Raw genomic sequence first — 19964 nt, forward strand, 5'->3', positions numbered from 1 at the left:
TTATTCTAGTCTATAGCCAATTCATAGCTAAATTGAAAATAAATTTGATTTTCAATTTATTTTGTAGCCTATGTTATTGATTACACAATGCGAAGTAGTGCAGATTGAAAACAACCGGGCAATTCTTAAACTGTGTACTATGTTAACTAATTCATCACATAAATAGTTCCTAATTTCTTGAGCATATCGATAGAAAATACCTCCTGCCACCACAACGGCTCCTATTGGACGACTGCATAACGGTTTGCTGCAGGACACGCCCCTGAAGACGCACTACTGTTTATAAGCAGTCCGAAGGCATCATGCAGCCAAGAAGAGCTGGGCAGTCCAGTCCTACAATTAGCCTAATACTGCCCCTTAAAAATAAAGTCATCATTGACTTTTACAGAAAACACCAGGATACAGACTCCCTGATTTGTATATTGATTTATTTAAAAGTTTGGCGGAAAAAAAACATGGATTTGCCGGATATTCCTTTCCCTCTGTCCTCCACAGATGACTTCTATGATGACCCTTGTTTTAACACCAGCGACATGCACTTCTTTGAGGACCTTGACCCGAGACTCGTGCACGTCAGTCTCCTAAAGTCGGAAGACAGCCACCACAACGAGGACGAACACATTCGGGCGCCGAGTGGACACCACCAGGCTGGCAGGTGTCTTCTCTGGGCGTGCAAAGCCTGCAAGAGGAAGACCACGAACGCGGACCGCAGGAAAGCGGCCACCATGCGGGAGAGGCGGCGACTGAGCAAAGTCAACGACGCGTTTGAGACACTGAAGCGATGTACCTCCACCAACCCCAACCAGAGGCTCCCCAAGGTGGAGATCCTCAGGAACGCCATCAGTTACATCGAGTCGCTGCAGTCCCTGCTGCGTGGAGGACAGGAGGACACTTACTTCCAGGTGCAAATGGATCCCTACAGCGGGGACTCGGACGCGTCAAGCCCGCGGTCCAACTGCTCCGACGGCATGGTAAGTTATGCATAGAGTTTGACATGTAAGCCATAGCAGAAAAGCCTAGATCACACATAGTTCACCTGGTTGTTGTTTTTTGTTTGCTTTCTAGCCGTGCCATTCCAAGATTCGACATGATTGACTCTTGATATAATATGTGACCTCACTACTCGCTGATGTGCTAAACAGAGATGTGTCTCCTCCTGATTTTGCAGATGGATTTCAACGGTCCCCCATGTACAACGAAGAACTATGACAGCTCTTACTTTAAAGAAACGCCAAATGGTGAGTAGGTCCACTTTCAGCTCCCCGGGGGGCGGGGGGCAATGGTCCATTTTAAACAATTACAAAGTTGTTGGTTTGTTCCTATTGTCTCTTCCTTGTCATACTTCCATGCAATTGAAAAGCTAAGACTATATAGGCCAGTTTGACTTTTATTTTTGATACATTATTAATTATTTCCCACATGCCTGTGGGTCCTACTTCAAATCCATGTAATTTCTGAATTTATTAACATTATTCTTTTTTTTTTAATCGTTTTTCCTCATAGATTCCAAAAGCAAAAACTCGGTCATTTCCAGCCTGGACTGTCTCTCGAGCATCGTCCAGCGGATCACCACGGAGCCGGCGGCCTGCAGTCACACGTGTCTGGACGGGTCGGAAGGCAGCCCCAGCCCCCCTCAGAGCGGCTCCGAGGACGCCAGCCCCTTGTCGTCTGACAGCTGCGGGACGACCTCTGGGGACCCCAGCACAAACTACCAAGTGTTGTGAAGTCTAGGAAACCTAAGCAGACTATTTTATTCCATTATTGCAAGCAAAGCTATATTCCTATTCTATTAGGATAAACGTAGGTGGCCCCAAAGTCACACGCAAGTAAGAATTAAGACACTTCCTAATGCCCAAGTCCTTTTTCTGAAGCAATACAAACGAAACGCCTACTGAAATCCAAAGTTTGAGTAGCATGGCAATGGCTATATTGTGAACGCTGGCACAGGCCTTATTTCAGAGGAAAACCGAACCAAATGCCCTCTCGCCGCCCTCCTGTGGCTGTTAAAGTGAGGATGCATTTACGGTGTGGGACGTCTGCAAGATAAATGGAAGATACCAAAGAATCAGTATCCCTTGGTTAAAACATGCCATCTAAAGCCTACTGACCGAATGAGAGAAGCGAAGCGGACCATTTTGTACCATTTTGTACCACCAAAAATGAAAAAAGAAAATCCTTGTTAAGATAAAAAAAAACAAGCACATCAAAGTTCCCAAACACCCCTAAATATGTATATGGTTTAGAGATGCTTGATACGTTGTTTCAAACGTTTAAAATGTTTATATATTTATTACGTGTGAATGTTATTTCAATAAAAATATTTATATATTTTAATTTCTGGTGTTTTTGTCCCAATTGACTGCGAAAGCGCGCCAACGAATTCTGCTCTTTATTCGCTTCTAGCGTTTTCTTTGAAAATATCTGTAATGCAGAGAAAACAAGTCAATGTTCAAATGTAGCTTAGGCCTACTGCTTTCGATCAAAACAAAAGTTTTTGTTTTATTGTCTCCGAGGAAAAAGGCAGGGAAAACAACGAATAGCCTAATAACAGTACAGGCTAGGGATAATTCAAATTTAAGGCTTATCCAAAAGGCCCGTCAAAGCAGGAATGCAATCGTAGGCCTATAGCCATTTACTTAACTGTAGCCTTTTTTAGAGAGATTGTTAGCCTGATGTAGCTTACAGATTTTTATTTTATTTTGATTAGATGTGTTTGTATTTAGCCTTTTGGGTATCGTACAAACGTACAGAATAAGAAACTATTTTGGAGCCTAAATTAGAAGCATTCTAGAGCGTTCTAGAGTGTACAATAAGGGTCACTAATGAAACTATTTGGAAGGCTTTAAGTGGCTTCACTTTTTGTAATAATAATAATCGTAATAATAATTGTATTAATAATAATAATAATAATAATAATAATAATAATAGGCCTAATAATAATAATATAGACCTATAAATACAAAAATACTCATCATCAATAATTAATCACAAATCAAAGGTGAATTTCTCCTCATACAAATTCAGACCCTGTGTTCTGTATGAGGGAGTTTATTGCGCTTGAAAGGGCAGAGCTACAAGTCAGCTGGAGGGTCAGTCACATGTATTTACAAAAAAATATCAGAATAGAACAGCGGTCCGGTATTGAGGAACAATAGAAATAAGTGACTTCAGTTTAATAATAGATATTGTCGTAGAACATAATAATAAGACGGTAAGAGCAGTCCAGTGTATGTTCTTTGCACAGATCTCGCCTGGTCCTGCGGGGGGCCTGGTGATCGCGAGGCCTCTTCCCCAGCGGCGGAGCGTGGCTTTACTTCCTGCGGCGGGCTGCGGCTCCCTTCTTGCTGCTGCAAGGCGCCAATGGCGCGAAAAAAGGTGTTAGCAATGCTATACCGAAGTGACACCTAGCGCCATTCCACAGTTACAACCAGCTGAGCCAGGGAAAGAAAAATATCCCAAGACTATAAAAATCCCGACAGCACACCAGACTATAGACTATCTGCCATTTATTTAGTGAAGTGTTTAATGAATGCCTAAATGACGCCTACATACGTAGGCAATTACAAACGTATGACATTTAAAAGTATATCCTCCATTTTTAGCAAATGGATTATTGCTATAGCGAGACATTGGGGAGGTATAGGCCTATATTGACATATTTCTAATAATATATTGTTTTCTTTTCATAATTTGTAAAAAATAAATAAATGGAAATTCAGTAGCCTAGGCCTATTACACAGAGAGTATTGTATCATATTTGATCTCTGCAGGACTATCTGTGATTATTGGAAAAGAGGTGTGATTGTTTTCCCATCACTTGGACCCAGCATACGTTGTGTAACCAAATGCGTCATGTTCCCTTTTATAGCTATATTTGTAGCTATTTCCTTATCATGGGTTGGTGGTGTCCATGTGGAGGAGTGACTTACTGTTTCTGCAGCTCGTCAATACGGTTTCTAAGAGAGATGACCTGTAAGGCAGAAGGTTATTCACACAATTGTTCAATACACTGTTTTAGCCTGACATCGCCAGAACAAACAAATACAGACAGACAGATAGACAGATAGGCCTACATGGATACATGGATACATAATACACAGACAGACAGACAGACCGACAGACCGACCGACCGACCGACAGACAGAGGGAGATAGATAGATAGATAGATAGATAGATAGATAGATAGATAGATAGATAGATAGATAGATGGATAGATATAGATAGACATATAGCCTTAACCTCATATCTCTGCCTGTTCAGTTTTTCCAGGCAGTCATACTTGTCAGACGCCAGGTTATGCTTTGCTTCCCACAGCTCCTGTGCCCTTTCTCTGTTGTGAGCAAAAGAAAAGTTGGACATACAACGCATGTATACCCTATTCTTCCAGTCCTTTACTGTCTCATTTTTATTTTGCTGCAGCAGTAGATGCTTCCAGTGGAGATCAGACGTCACCAGGGATTCCATCTAGCAACCTCGCCGGCACCGCAACTAGACCCCATCAGGGTGGAAATCTCGTCTGCTGGCTAATTTCCTGGCTAGTTCATCCCAAAAAGAAGAAATCACTCTGGGATCTAATCGCCAAAACTAATAAGTATCAATAGACTTAAAGTACACCTAAACTAGTCTCTCCTGGTTGAATTTTGAATTGCATGCTCTGCATAAAATAAATTGATGTAATGACTCTATTGCCGCTTTTCCACTGACAGTATCAGCTCGACTCGCCTCGACTCGACTCGGTTCCAGGCGCGTTTCCATCTAAAAAAGTAGGCTACCTCTTCAATGTGGGCGGGTCGTAGAAAATAACCTCTCCACCATGGGCTTGTCGTCATTAGGTTTTAATCACGGGAGACGCGATTCCCGGGAAATCTCAATCTGATCAAGATTATTTCCTGATTCCCGGGAAAGGTTATGATGGGAAATAAAATAAAATAAAAAGCGCAATGACTGCGCGTCTATTGTTGTCATACGGTAACGTTGATGGAGGCGAAACTCGAGCCCTAGGAAAGGAACGACACTAAAACGAAACAGCGAAACGCTGATCCTCCGATCCTACAGCCTAATTCTAGCCCCGGGAAAGGCACACACGGCGAAACGCTGATCAGTGTCCCCCTCGGGAGCGGGTTCGTGGACTCCAACCACGCCGGACACAACTTAACTTTGAGTGATTATTCCCATTTACAGCCGCTGGCCAATCAGTTACCAGCAGCCTGTTTACGTCACACAAAAGTACCTACTCCGCTCACTTGGAACCTCGACGGAGGTAGTACTAAAAAAAAGTACCCGGTACTAGGTACCAGGTACTTTTTTTGCCAATGGAAACGCAAAAAAGGCGTGGCGAGTCGAGTCGAGTCGAGCTGGTACTGGCGGTGGAAAAGCGGCATATATGTCATATTTCACTTCCAGGAGTCATGTACCAAATGTGTGTGTGTGTGTGTGTGTGTGTGTGTGTGTGTGTGTGTGTGTGTGTGTGTGTGTGTGTGTGTGTGTGTGTGTGTGTGTGTGTGCCACCTTAGCTTGTCGTCACTCAGTTGGTCGATGCTGAGCGGTTTGCATCTCTCCGAAAGGATCTTCTTCTTCTTCTCTCTCTCCGTCTGCCTCTTCCCTCTCTTCTGCTCAGCCTGCAAGACGATACCATGCCCCCCACGGAGTCAGCCAGCATACTCCCACTGAGCATCACTGTTGGTGCTTAACGGTGTGTGTGTGTGTGTGTGTGTGTGTGTGTGTGTGTGTGTGTGTGTGTGTGTGTGTGTGTGTGTGTGTGTGTGTGTGTGTGTGTGCGTGTGTGGTGAGGTGTCAGAAGGTGTGAGTCTTTATCAGCAGTCATTATCAGCTATATAGTATTGACTAATCCTAATAATCCTAATAATTCATGGTATTTATTTTGTTTGTCAGTTTGTCAGTTTGTCAGGACAACCTAAGCACTTTACATATACTTAGTATGTGTGTGTGTGAGTGTGTGTGTGTGTGTGTGTGTGTGTGTGTGTGTGTGTGTGTGTGTGTGTGTGTGTGTGTGTGTGTGTGTGTGTGTGTGTCTCTGTTTTTGTGTGTGTGCGTTTAGCATGCGTGTGTGTCAGGGTTATTATTGATTATTTTAATTATTTATTAAAATCAGCCAAAATAACCCCAAATTAAACATTACGTTTTATCGTTTTCGTCTTTGTCAATTTGTCTTTTGTGGATGGTTGTTATCGGTCCTATGTAAAGAAAATGTTTTATTGTAGGCTGTCTTGTGGAGTTTATATAACATTTGAAAACTTTCTGAATCTCACCCCTGAAAAATACCCCATATTACAAAACTAACACTGAAACTAATAAACACAAAACAAAATCCAAATCTTGAAAAATAAGAACTAAATAAGCAAACCCACCTTTAACAAGTGTTTAAATATTGAAAAATGAAATAAATGGAATAATCTTGGTGTGTGTGTACATGGGTGCATCCTGGTCCTTTACCTTCTGCAGGTGACCACTGTATCCAGACCCCATGTTGGTCAGGGCAGACTTCTTCTTTGCATCATCCTCAGCCTTCCTCTGTGCCTCTGCATCCTCCTTCCTAACCCTCTCAGCCTGTCGAAGCAAATGATCACGCATGAAAGTGAGCTCATGAAGAATGTTTGGTGTGTGGACCAACGGCACGAGTTGGTTGATGGCCGGTTATACCTCTCGTCTGGCCTGCCGTTCTCTGTCCTTCTCAGAGCGAACTCTCTGCTGCTCGGCCCGCTCAGCCCGGCGCTTCTCCTGTGCACACCACGCCAAACCACAGAGTGAAATAACAAAGGATAAGGTGGGGCTTTGCTAAAAAAGGGATACAAATAGAATACCAATTCAAGAGAAATACAAAAACTACAAATTAAGAGAATATGTCTATAGACACATCTAGAGTAATAGCATAGTAATTGTCAAATAAATGCAAATATTATCAATAGTAGCCTAGAGAAGAAGTCTTGATTATGGAGTTGGCAAAATTACAGCTTTCCTCCATTTACAGCCACCTGTTTATTTGATCATGAATGAGTCTGAAACAACAACCAAGAGTTGAACTGCATGCACACATGATATTGAAAACGCACTATTCTTGATTTCAGAGCGATCAATTCCTCTTCCTCCTGCTTCCTATGCTCAAAGTGGTCGTCAATCAGGGTCTGCAGCTCGACCAGGTCCTTGTTTTGGCGTTTCTTTTGGATGTCCTAGAGCAGAATACAAATCAAAGTTTACCCGGCGTGGTCAAGTTCCACTGATCACTGACAGTGTGTTGAGAGACTGGGCATAAGTAGTGTACACATATAGAAGCTTGAGCTGTCTAGGAGAGATGATTGGAGAGATGCTTCCCAGACACAAGGCAAGCACAATGTCAGCGATTACATCCCTGTTACACAAGCAGTAGTTTTGTGGTAATGACGATTATTTATTTGTAGCTATTCAGTAGCCACACAGTTAGACCATTGTAGCTATGTCTTTGCCTTTATTATAATGTAAATTGACTTGATATAAGTGAGCATTATTTACCCAGCAGTAAGCTTTTTAAAGATGTATAAAGCAATTTTTCCATTATTTAGATTAGTAAACTATGTACATAATGTCATTTTATGGCGAATTAAACCAAAATGGGTCAAAATTACATTTAATTAAATTGTACTTACATCAAAGTCGACTTTGTCGCCATCAGGTATCTTCGGAGCACTGGGTCTAATAAAAGTATTATGTAAGACTTACTTATGTAAATTTATCTGAGATCTACATTGAGACATGTTTTTAGAATCTTTGCATGAACATTCATCTGCTGCTTAACAAAAAGTCCACTCACTTGAACTTTGGTTTTTCCTCTGTCCAGCATTAACACGTCACAGAAAGGAGACAAAAGTTACAATTGTAAGAAACCCAAAATATATTCTGTTCAGAACAGCATGATATGAGGAGTTTGGTTAGTGATGGGGAAATACAAACACAGTTACATTCAAGGACTGTAAGAGACAATTTCACACGACAGAATTACATTTGATAACATACGGTCAATTTGAATTCAAAAGGCGAACATTCCAGTGAATAACCTGTTTATAAACAGCACTTGACTTTGTTGAGAAGTTAAAATACCCTAAAAATACTCCAGAACGTAAAATAATGTTTAGGTTATGTTAATAGGTTTATTTTGTATATTTCATTCATATTGTAATGACATCCCTTCTAAATGTTATTGTTTTTTCCGTGAATTAGTATGTAAATAAAATCAATATCTAACATACCTCTAGTATGCTAGTATGAATAACTAGGCCTATATAGTGACTGGTATTACTTTGTTTTATTTGTATGCAATTAAGAAAGTTTAGTTTTTTGTTTGTTTTTTGTTCAGATAAACCAAAATACCTGACTGTTAATATTATCCTTTTATTAAATGAAAGGGATTTATTGTTATTAAAGGCTAACTTCAAGATTTTTCAACGTGTTTTCCCATCATTTTGGGTCTAAGGAACAAATGCAGACAACACTTGAGATTGGTCCAGTATTGAGCATGAAGCCTGCAGCCGTAACCCACAAAACAGGCTGCTATGTAATCCAATAGTGCCCTTTCAAAGTACGTACTCTAAAAGTCTGTTTTTGCACTGACTCTATAAAACAACTACCTTGTAGGCCTATTTGTGACTGACTCAGTCTTGCGGTCTAAGTCTAAAGGAGAAGTCCTGCAAGAGTTTAGTGGTGGCAGGAAGGGAATGGTAGAAACGTGACTGAGATTTGGAGAGAGGATTGCTAGCAAGAGTTTGTTGTGTTGGACTACAGAAAGCATAGCTTAGTTAGCTAAAATATTTTGGGGTAGGAGGGTTTAGATAGCAAAAAAAGGAAATTTCCTGCAACAACACAACAATGAGATTTAAGAGAGACTTCATCTTGAGAGAGACTTGGTTAGACTCAGTAACAAACAATCCAGATCAAGCGAAAAGTAAGAAGAAAAATAAAAACGTTATATCTCCCTGTAGAGATCCTTCATATTGTTGTCAGACACTTAAAATAACAACCTGAGCCCGTGTCAGAGGCAAAAACAAGCACAAGATTACTTACATTGACGGAGCACTATTGCAACAAAGGATTGCATTGCTGCATGTTTCACGGATTATCACTACAGTGTCTCAATACTTGACCAATTTCAAAAATTGGTAGATTGCATGAGTCCTGTACACCTTGAGAAAAAAGAGTCCGGGTTGAAGAAATCCCGGTTATCCTTTAATCACATAACCTTTGTGATTAGCATATTACACTGGGTCAATTCATTCATAAACATAGGGGGAAAGAAAAACCAAGAGATTCACAAGCAAGGCAAACAGCGACTCAGCAAAGAATACAAAATACCATCTTGATCTCCTTCCTCCCCTGGTGGCGTACGAGTCATGCAAATGGAATGAAATCAAACAAAAAAAACAGAGAAGAAGCAGAGCACAGATGAGCATTGGGATCTGCAGCGAGTCCCCAGGATTAATGAAAACGATCACACTGGTTTTATGAAACTCTGCCCCGCTGACACAGTCTCATTCTACAAACAAACCAGTTTAAAGTTTCTGTTGACCCTGTTCACATAGATATCCTCATAGGGCAACATGGGTGTCGCTCATGAAATGTATTATGGGTTTGCTACTAGCTAGCCCCATAAAACCTACAGGTACATTGAGTACCTGTGTTGGTCCTACGATGATGCCTCTGTGAAAGGGTCAGCTGCAACACTTATGGGACCACCACAGCTATACCATTGGACCTCAGAAGGTCCGGTGAAAGTGACCGGGCCAACAGTGTAGCAGATTGATTGGTTTCTGAACATGTAGAAGTATATACACATACCTTCCTCTTCATAGGCCTCTGCATGCAGCAAGCGCCCAAAGCAAGAGCAGAAGATATGTCATTAGTTACATGAGCACGGGCGCTGGACAAAGCCACCAGCACCACACAGCAATAACCTGTCCGCTGTCAAATACTCTCTATCAAGCGCATGGGCACAGAGAGAGCTGTACACATTAGTTTGCTAGAACAGAGGTAGCCACTGAAAGTCTTGCTTCTTTGATTTGTTTGCTTTTGGGTCAGATTGAGAGGGACGCTGTGGTTGATGATGTCTAGAATGAAACAAAACAGCTTTGCAGTGGCTATGACTGTGGGTAAATACAGCTTGGGAAAACATAGAAGCATTATTGCACAAACAAATACAATTATAACAAAACATTTAAATAAAGCTCCTGACCGACCCGCAACAGAGGTAAATGCTTTGCAGCAACTAGACAGAGATAAACAATCATAAACATCTTCCATCATCACATTCTCCTCCAAATATGAAAACAAATAAACTGACAAAAGACAAGGAAATGTATGATATGATTTGAATGTCTCTGTTGGCCTTTTTCAGTGAAATTCAAATCAGGGTTGAATAAGGTGTGTTGCAAAAACAACAACAAACCTTATCATAAAAAAATATATGAGGTTTGTCTGAACAAATCCTATATTTTTAAATAATAAAATGAATAACGCATGTCAATGGGATTTTCTTATGAGTGAAGAATGGAAGGCAATTCATTAAACAATGTTTACCTTATTTTCCTCCTTATAACACTATTTAAATATCAAATATGAAAAATGTCTTGCTGTTTAATATTCTAGCCATCTCTCTACACACCAAAAACCTTTGCCTACCCCTCTTAGGGGAAATGAAAGGCAGGAAAACAAAGTGTAAGCTTAGCTTTATGGTAGACTTATGACTGATACAAATTTTGTCTTTGGTTTTTCTACATGTTATTTTTGATCTCATCTTTAAACATGTTTTTATAGGAAATGCTGTGTTCCCTTTATCCATGTTCACTTTGCACATGGCCACCTTCATAAGTGGCTGATATGAAGAAGGGCAACACAAGAAGGAAGTGGCTATAGAGCCAGGGCTATGGACACTTCCAGGCTGGGTTCGGTTCTGTCTACAACAGAAGCGGGTCGCCGTATATTTTGGAGCTGGAAAGGGGGGTTTTGTGGGGTGGGTGAATGTCTTTTAGCCACAAAAGATCAACATACCTTCCTCCTCATGCACCACCTCCTCCTCCACCTCTGGCACTGGCTCTGGGTCAGCCTCTACCTCGGCCTCGGCCTCAGGGGCCACCTCTACCTCTACTTCCTCATCTTGGGCTACAGCCACGCACAACATGCAGCACGCAACCCGGGTGAGGAAGGGGATCGGGAGAAGGCCATACACACAAAGGAGATGTCACAGAAGGATGTGTTGTGGTCCGAGGCGTTAGAGGACAGAGAAACAAAGAGGGAGAAATGGCTTCAGTGATGCAGGGGATGGACGGATGGATGTGTGCGTTTGGATGTGGGAAGAAGGGGTGGGGAATGGGGGGGGTTGGAGCAGAGCAGTGATGCTGAGAACAATAGAGGAAGAGAGAGAGACACATACAGACAGACAGATGGATGGACAGAAGAGAGAAGCAGATCATGAAGTACATGGCGATGGATGGAGGAGAATCAATGAGATCTCATTGACAGGATGTGGCATGATTGGACAATGGGGTCATTTCCTTGACTGGAGATACGAGTGTTGAAGAAGCAAACCATGCAGACTTTAAAAATAAAAGATAAAGTAAAACACATGAGGCAATTATATGATCACTAAAACCCAAAATGTAGATGTTTTGGGGAGGGAATTAAGGATGCAAGTTCAGTATGTGAGCTCTAATGAATTAATAAATACCAGAATTAAAAAGTTTACTCAGATATACATTTATTAAGCACAAAACCACATACAGGATTCTTCTTAAAATAAGCCTATATATATATATATATATATATATATATATATAGATAATCTTAATGATCTACTATATATGTGATCTTATTACAATGCAGAAGGGTTGGTTTTGTTATATATTGCATATCATACTTTCATATCATACGAAGACTACAGCAGAATAAATATACAATTAAAAGATAGCTGAAATGTCAAGGCTTGTAGAATCAAACACATGCCATATTATTTTGTTGGCTTGGCATTTATGAAAAATTAGTAAAATATTAAATATAGCAGTATGGATCAATACGGTTTACCTTCCTCTTCTTTTGTTTTGAGAAACAAATAGGTGGTGGAAGAAAACATAAACATCACATTATGTCGGAAATGCTGATTCAAACATGAATGAGATGCTATTATTATTATCATTTAGATATCAATATCTTTTAAATATTGATATCTAAAGGCCCTGCCTGTTATTCAGATTGACTGTACATCAATCACTTGTAGATAAAATGTTGTATTTCACTTTTGTAATATTTTTACCTTTCACTGTAATGGCCTATTCATCTATCTCACCACATAGGGGAGACATTGTTTTAGCTCAAAACTGAATCAGATCTGTGCTTCCGTTCATTGGTAGGAAATCATAAAATATATTTTTAAAATTAAACACCAAATGTGTTATTTCATTCTCTCGTTTTTGTGGCAATAGCCTATTTTATCTAATTTATTTATTTTCAATGTGCTTCTCTATAGTTTACATTGGTGCCAGTGTGGTGTGGTCCACACAGTTTAGGCCTATGAAGAAATACTGTAAAAATAGAAAGCTTTGTAGTGTCAATCCCTTCGACAAATAATAGGAACGATGACTCCCACCCACTGAGTCCACAGGATTGACACCTCGGTGGTTGTATATAAATTACATTTTTGCCATCTTTTAGCCCTGTCTTGTGTGAAATTACACAAAATACCTAGAAATTAAACTCATTTCTATAAGTTTATTTTACACTTACCCTCCATCTGATCCCTGAAATATGAAGAACAAGACAGTTTAAGTGCAAAATACATATTTGTATGCAGGCACAGCTAAAACGACCTTTCATGAATCGTAGCTTAATACTCACAGGTCCTCAGTGTCAGACATGGTGGCAAGGTACTATACACCTTAATGGAAAGAAACCAGAGTTGATGATGAGCATCAACTCTACCTATGCTGATGGTATCGGAATGGAAAATATAACATTTAACGTTTATTACAAATCTGACCTTTTGCCATATATTGTTTCTGTCGCCAAAATCCTTAATTGTGTCAGTATATAATTTACCAGATCAAACAATAACATAATAATCTTTAACTCTTGTGATGATACACACTGTAAATTCAACTAGTTAAGATCCACATTTAGTGTAACGTTCGTGCCACATATAACATTCAAACTGAAAGAAAGAACTGAAAAGTTAAACGTTTCCATGACCTAGCATTTCCACATCAGAGCCTTTTGTTTTAAAGTCCCCCTCAGCCTTTTGTACAGCGACACAGGGAGAATCTCTCTCTATTTGAACTTCATTGTGATACATATATATTTATAAAGTGTCTTTCAATGACTCCTTCACACTTGGTGTTATCGCACAGCTGCAAAGGTCTTTGAGGATTACATGGGGATCATATTTCTGACCATCAGCTGAGAGCCTGGTCCAAATAGCATCTCTAATCCCTGTGTGCAGCATCCATTCCTTCTCTAGCTCATCATATGGACAGGATTAGAGGAGCAGCTTCCACTGTTGGGTTTGGAGACTCTTCATAGCACCGGAAACCCAATCAGCGCAAGGAAATGTCCTTGTCTTTGATGAATAGGCCCGTTAATAACTTTGAGTTGGTTGATTTACATCAACCATTGGCCTTGCTGTGTATCTCATGGCTGTATGAGGCTGACATTTGGCGTGATTTTTTTTATATCAGAAGGCATAGAGAATGTCTGTGGCCTTTTGATGTCTGGGGCAAACATTCTTCCATTTTATCCAGCCAAGGACAAACGCTGGGTCCTTAAATAACCAGAGGTGGTGATAGTTTATTCAGCATCGAGTGCCAGGAGGCTGTTGTCAGACGGGCACCATGTGAGAGTGGCCTGCCCACTGAGTATGTCTCGGCAACATTGTCCCCAGGGTGGACAACAGTAGGCCAGTGCACTTAGATTTACTGTACCGACATGCTGTTTATAACCACACTCATGTCCTAGCAAAGAGGCAGGGGATGGTGAGAACGATGGCCGTGATATTCTCTGTGAGCGGGTCATGGGAGCAATAAAGTGAGGGAGTTGTTGAAAGAGATCAGTCGAGAATTATTGGTTGATGATAATTTAAAAATAATTCTACCCGTATAAAAATGCATAGATAGGCCAATTGCATCTTTTCGGTCCAGATATAGTCAAACCTTTACAATCAGAACTGTTTTAGCTCAGCAACTCATCATTGACTAAAGCCTTTCATTTGCATGGAGTAGTGACATAACTCCAAGTCATCAACCTATTTCACTGCAAGTGCTAATAGTTCAACAATGTGATATGTTTAAGGGGTAGCTAAACGATCACAAGCTATTTGAAAGTTTGGAACCAAACAATGTACACATAAGTGCCACATATAATGAATCCAACTTTTGTGTATTTAAACTTGAACCAACTTTTGACTGTATTTGAACAGTGTTACATTTGAACAATTTACTTTTCAAATGTAACACAATGATTGTCTTAGGCACCATTACACCCAATTAATTAAGATTTAAAAAGTATTCCATGAAAGGTAATTCCTCCATTAATTTAAATCAAAGGCAGTAATGTCAGACAAAAGTACTGAAAAAATGTGTCAATAATAGTTAGATTTTCTCGGTACATAAACCGGTACCATGCAGAATATATTTAAAATGTTTCACATTGTTACAACATTTGTTGCCTGCATTTGCATGTCACATGCTAGAACCCAAGCCATTGACAAGACTCGGGTGGGCTTGTATTGCAGTGAGTAGTATTGTAGCATCTTTAAAAAGTAATGATAAAAAAACACAATAGAAGAAATAGCCTCAAACTCATCCTAATCTGTCATCACGGTTTCACAATCATCAAATTATTTTACTTTAAGATAAGATAACTTAATGAAGCTGGAATGGGACTGGGATGGGATGTTATAATTGAAATGTAATAATTGATATTCCAAAAGAAAAAGAAAGAAGTATAAAAATATATAAATATCCTTAGGACCCTGCACTAAATGCGAGTTGTCTTACCTCAGAGAGGGAGATGGGTGTAGGGTTCCCTGGTGATGCAGCTAGTCTGTAAGGACCTGCAATGTATGTGCTCAGAACAAGTCCTAGTGTTATAGTGATACGTTAGCTCACGAGCCCCCTTATTGGCTGGAGATGTGTGTGAGGTAGGGGTACCATGAACGGCTGCTGACATCTTTAGCTGGCTGGCTTTGCATAAGGAGAAGCATGAAATGCTGTGGATAGTAGAAGAGGGCTCAGGTTGTGGAAAGGAGCAGCTGAGAAGCCTCTGTTTCTATATTTACAGGGAGACAAGGCAGCCAGGAATTATCATGGAGGGGTTAATCCAGCTGGGGTAGGGATGGGGAGTGGTTTTAACTGACAACCTGGGGTTACACATCAGATTGGCATCCAGACAATGCCTCTGTGTTTCACGCCAGAAAACAGAGCGCGCAGACAGCTTGCTGCCACTCAGTCCGCCAGTGAGTTCTTTAGTCAATGAGCTACATTATCAATCAGTAAGTGTTTAGTGAGATGGGCAGGAAGACTGTTTGTTTTATTGGTAAGTCAGTAAGGCAATAGGAGGTAGTCCATTATGTGGCATTGCACTTAATTCAGCAAAAATAAAACTTAAAACGTAAATTAATAAGTTCAATATTTCCTACATTACTTATTGACACTGCAGCTATTGTATAAGAACAATTACTGAATTTGATATAGAAAGAATCAAAGAAGACCAAAGTGATGCAAGACTTGGAAGAGTGATACTTGAATCATTTTGGCGACAGGGTTGCCTAGTTAGCTGGTTAGCTAGTTAGTTGACTACGATATTTGAGCTTGAGAAGATCCTGCTTCCTGCTTGCATTTTTTTATAATGACTGTCAGCACGATTTAGTGACAATCTTTTACAAGTCAAGATAAGGTTGGGTTTCCCGACTTGACTCCTGAGGCTCTATAGTGGGGCTCAAGAGGGTGCAAACAGCTGGGACAGTCATTACCCATTACCCTTTGAATAATGCTCTGGGAGTTTGGTTGAGTCAGGTTGTTAAGACTCTGGGGATGGGTGAGGTTGCACACCTGTGCTGCATTGGGCAATCAATGCACAAAGGTCAAACCCACCACCAACACACACACACACTCGAGTCAGAAGGTAACACCTGCCTCTACGAATAGTCTTTTTTGCAGGTGGTTCAAATTCTAAAAATGCTTAGGAAAGGAGCCTCGATGCATCCTTTAACCCTCCTTTAGCATAGGTTACTCCTGACCAACCTTTATGAAAGGAAAGGAGATATTGATATCCCATAATCCTTTACGGCGGCAATATTTAAATAAAGAGGCCACCGTTGAAGTACGCGAAGACGAATGAGAGACGCGGTAAAGCAGAAGAAGAAAAGAGAAGAAAATACAATTGATAATAATGGATACCAATTCCAGAAACATATTATTTGAATCGAAATTAATTAATTTAATGCTTGTTAGTAAGCACACAATATACACCATAAGAAAATAAAATGCATGACTTCACATTTAAGAAACTACTGGGGGCAGTTCATTTCAACATCAACATAAGTTGAGCCTCTTTTTTTTCCACATATGAATTGGGATTCAAGTGGCCTCAAATATTCCTGTTGGCCAAATCCAACCTAAGTGATTCTCACTGTTGGCGATAACCTGATTGAAATCAATACGAAAAGAACTTATGGATCAAAAGAGCGCTTGTTGCAGTCCCATCTTCGGAAAATTGTTATTCATTTTAAACAGTGCTGTCTTTTCCTATGTTCGAAAGCACCTTTCCATCTCTCCTTGACCTGATGACGTTTTCCACAAAGGTTAAGGAAAGGAGGCATAAAGGTTAGGAGATTTGACTATTCGTAGAGGCCCCTGGGCTGTTTCCCAATGTGAATGAAGCATGCTCAACGGCTGCCTTTTTAAGGACGCTAGGCCCTTTTCGCGTCATTTGTTTTTGAGAATTCCGAGATTTCTCAAGGATGCATCGCTGGATCCTCAACGAGCCAAAATACCCACAATATTTTGCGTTCACACGCTGTGTGTGTATTTATGAATTGCAGATGGAAAGCAAAACACATTTCTTTACACTAGTGCTGTCAAACTATTAAAATATTTAATCGCGATTAAGCACATTAATGTCATGTCAACACGCGATTAATCACAATTAATCACACATAATTAATTCCCATTATTTTTTCTAATTTTAATCCTCTTATCAACATGGAAAAGTGGATCGGCTTGTTTTGTGCTTTGTTTTTTATTGAAAACAACATAACCATATACTGTAGTGTTCAATTTCACACTAACATTCTCACTTGGAGCAAATAATCTCTCAGACAATGTAACACTGTCCATCAATAAAAGGGTAAAAAAGATAAAAATACAAATAAATGAAAAAAAAACCCTGTTAATCTGATAAAAAAAAATGTACGCCATTAAAATGGGTTTGCGTTAATGCCGTTAATAACGCGTTTAACTGACAGCACTACTTTACACAAGTGAAGTTACTTGAACATTTTCAGAAATATTTTGTGCTCAGGAGGTAGAGCGGGTTGGCTGGTAACCGCAAGGTTGCTGGTTCGATCCCCGGCTTCTCCTAGCTGAGTGTCGTGGTGTCCCTGAGCAAGAACAGCATGCTGTATTGCTGTGTGTGTGTGTGTGTGTGTGTGTGTGTGTGTGTGTGTGTGTGTGTGTGTGTGTGTGTGTGTGTGTGTGTGTGTGTGTGTGTGTGTGTGTGTGTGTGTGTGTGTGTGTGTGTGTGGCAGACATGGGATGGGGGGGAGGGGCTCCAGGAACAGGACATAAGGAAGATTTATTTTTTTCTGTTTATTTCTGTCCATAAGAGTGTTAAGCATCAAGAAAAGACAGAAACACAAACAATCAATACATATCCTAACAACCTCAACAACCTCACCACATCTTGCAACAGTGAAGTGAAAAAACAGTGAAGCCCAGATCAACTGTGATAAGAGGGTTGCATCAATTTTGAAGAGGGGTCCGTAACAACTTAGTGGGCCAAGTACATTATTTTTATATTTGTTGGAATAAGGTTTAAATAGGGTACCACAAAGTAATGGAATAGACACAAATGAAAGCATAATATTGAGTAATGCACAGCACAATTACTTACAATTCTGAACTTGACAAACTCATATTTAGTAATGAAGAAAATGAGCAAGTTGCTGTGCCTAACCCTATTTCTAGACATTTAGTAAAAATTAAAAAAAAGAAAATCCTACAAGTTCACAAACCAATATCATACATCTACAAATTGTATTGAAATTCCATGAATAGGGCTCAGATCAAGGCAACTAAAATGACCAGACCTGTCTGCATATAACAGAGTATAACAACAAACAACATCTAAATGAATGTTTATACTCAATACAAATTTTATATAAATGATGCTATATTAATATTATTTGGTTAACAAATATAAATAGCAATATCAACAATCACATAACAATAGCGTTCTAATAAAAGTAGTATTTTTCTAAAAAGTATTTAAGTATCTTAAAGAAATGTTTAAAATGTTAAAAAAAATTTAATCCTAATGGAATCAACCTTAGCGAGGCAAGTGAGTGTGGGAAAAAAAATGTAAACTGATCTGTCCTCTGCTCCTCTGTGCAGTCATTGTATCAAACCCGTACCGTATTGATAAACGATTGATTGGTCCAGCCTGGGCCAGTTTCTGCTGGAAATCTGTCAGAACGGCAGGGGGGCCAGATGCATGTGCCAGAGTAGATATATTATGAGCTTGCAAATTAATCTTGTTCCAAGACTAGGAACGATGCTATAAATATGATAAATTCATTCTCTCTAATACTGCTCTGTTAATGCTTCAAACTTACAATTATTGTGAAGGGCTACAATAAATACTTAAAGTTCTGGCTGAACTTTATAACCCTGCAATTGTTGCATATTGAATCGTTCATGTTTTTATCCAGCCTTGTAAAGTTTATGATTACAACAGGCTCCAGACATTGTGTAAGGCAGCATTTCTCAAACCGCATCCCAGCTGCTCAGAACATGTTTGTATCATAACATTAACTGTTAACTACTTTACTATAAACCTGTGCTTCACTTTTGAAGAAATGTACGCCAAATACTCTTTGACCCCTCAGACTACAGCATTTTCAGCCAATCCCCTGTCACATTACTCCCAATCAATGATTGAAAAGTGACACCCACTTCATTTTGTAAATGATTATGTAATTCAAGTGATAAACATTAATATATATCGACCTGCTACCCTCTGGCAGGCCCTGCAGGTCCATCAGAACCAGAACAAACGAAAGAAACAGAACACACACACACACACACACACACACACACAAGGGACAAGGACAATGTGCAATAATTGTAAAAAACTACATTGCACTACTGCCTTGTACTCTTTACTATTTTTTACTATTTTTATGTTGTGTGTAAACTTGTATGCTGCTACAATCTCGTTGTACACTGTACATTGACAAATAAAATGATTCTGATTCTGATTCTGATATTCAGGCTTATTTATGTAGGTCTAAGTGGGCTCCAGAGGCTTAGGGTCAAGCTCTACTGGGCCCTGGCTTGAAATGTTTGAGAAAGGCTGGTTTAAGGTATTACTTATAAGGATTTCCTTTGGCTATTTATCAGATATATCTCTTACCTGTGTAGCTCTGTGTGTGTATCTTTGTATCCATGTTAATGTAAATTCCCTTAATGCAAAGGCTCTAATAGCAAAAATCTAGCTGTCCATGCAGTGAAATAAATTCCTTACAGCTTGCATCCTGATTGGCCGCTCGGCAGAGTGGGAGAAAGCAACACTCTTTCCTCAGAGACGTTACACTCCTCAGGTAGTGCTCCCAAATGCCCCCACCATCTAGGTCAAACTGTCACAGGCCCGTCGCCCTGTCGCAGTGGTATTATGTATTGGCTACAGGGCTACAGGAGTTTTATTTTTGGATAGGTTAT

At 39.9% G+C, this 19964-nt stretch overlaps 2 protein-coding genes across 4 annotated transcripts; one reads left to right on the top strand and one right to left on the bottom strand.

The window, feature by feature from the left end:
* The first annotated feature begins 326 nt into the window (after positions 1 to 326).
* myod1 (myogenic differentiation 1) lies at positions 327 to 2334 on the top strand. Its single transcript, XM_084475824.1, has 3 exons — positions 327 to 971; positions 1169 to 1238; positions 1504 to 2334. Exons 1-3 carry the CDS (start codon positions 456 to 458, stop codon positions 1722 to 1724), a joined length of 807 nt encoding a protein of 268 aa, XP_084331950.1. The 5' UTR covers positions 327 to 455; the 3' UTR covers positions 1725 to 2334.
* Positions 2335 to 2994: 660 nt separating this feature from the next.
* On the bottom strand, positions 2995 to 11718 carry LOC311356841 (troponin T, fast skeletal muscle-like). Of its 3 annotated transcripts, XM_084476704.1 has the most exons (12): positions 11032 to 11717; positions 9823 to 9840; positions 9340 to 9360; positions 7805 to 7823; positions 7641 to 7686; positions 7071 to 7187; positions 6661 to 6738; positions 6454 to 6567; positions 5509 to 5618; positions 4240 to 4330; positions 3930 to 3970; positions 2995 to 3347 (listed from the first exon to the last, which is right to left on the bottom strand). In XM_084476704.1, exons 1-12 carry the CDS (start codon positions 11159 to 11161, stop codon positions 3311 to 3313), a joined length of 822 nt encoding a protein of 273 aa, XP_084332830.1. In that variant the 5' UTR covers positions 11162 to 11717; the 3' UTR covers positions 2995 to 3310. The 3 variants fall into 3 exon arrangements, with proteins under 3 accessions (XP_084332830.1, XP_084332831.1, XP_084332832.1); XM_084476705.1 differs by lacking the exon at positions 9340 to 9360 and having other exon boundaries at positions 11032 to 11718; XM_084476706.1 differs by lacking the exons at positions 9340 to 9360; positions 9823 to 9840.
* Between the last annotated feature and the right edge of the window lie 8246 nt (positions 11719 to 19964).

The sequence above is a fragment of the Micromesistius poutassou genome, assembly GCF_964030765.1.
Source record: "Micromesistius poutassou genome assembly, chromosome: 12".
NCBI classification, from domain to species: domain Eukaryota; kingdom Metazoa; phylum Chordata; class Actinopteri; order Gadiformes; family Gadidae; genus Micromesistius; species Micromesistius poutassou.

Coding starts and splice junctions, on each gene's coding strand:
- myod1 (XM_084475824.1), top strand. CDS start 456: ATGGATTTGCCGGATATTCCTTTCCCTCTGTCCTCCACAGATGACTTC. Junction 972..1,168: donor CCAACTGCTCCGACGGCATG/GTAAGTTATGCA, acceptor CTGATTTTGCAG/ATGGATTTCAACGGTCCCCC. Junction 1,239..1,503: donor CTTTAAAGAAACGCCAAATG/GTGAGTAGGTCC, acceptor TTTTCCTCATAG/ATTCCAAAAGCAAAAACTCG.
- LOC311356841 (XM_084476704.1), bottom strand. CDS start 11,161: ATGTTGTGCGTGGCTGTAGCCCAAGATGAGGAAGTAGAGGTAGAGGTG. Junction 7,188..7,640: donor GCGACAAAGTCGACTTTGAT/GTAAGTACAATT, acceptor ATTCTGCTCTAG/GACATCCAAAAGAAACGCCA. Junction 3,348..3,929: donor ATTGACGAGCTGCAGAAACA/GTAAGTCACTCC, acceptor GGCGCCTTGCAG/CAGCAAGAAGGGAGCCGCAG.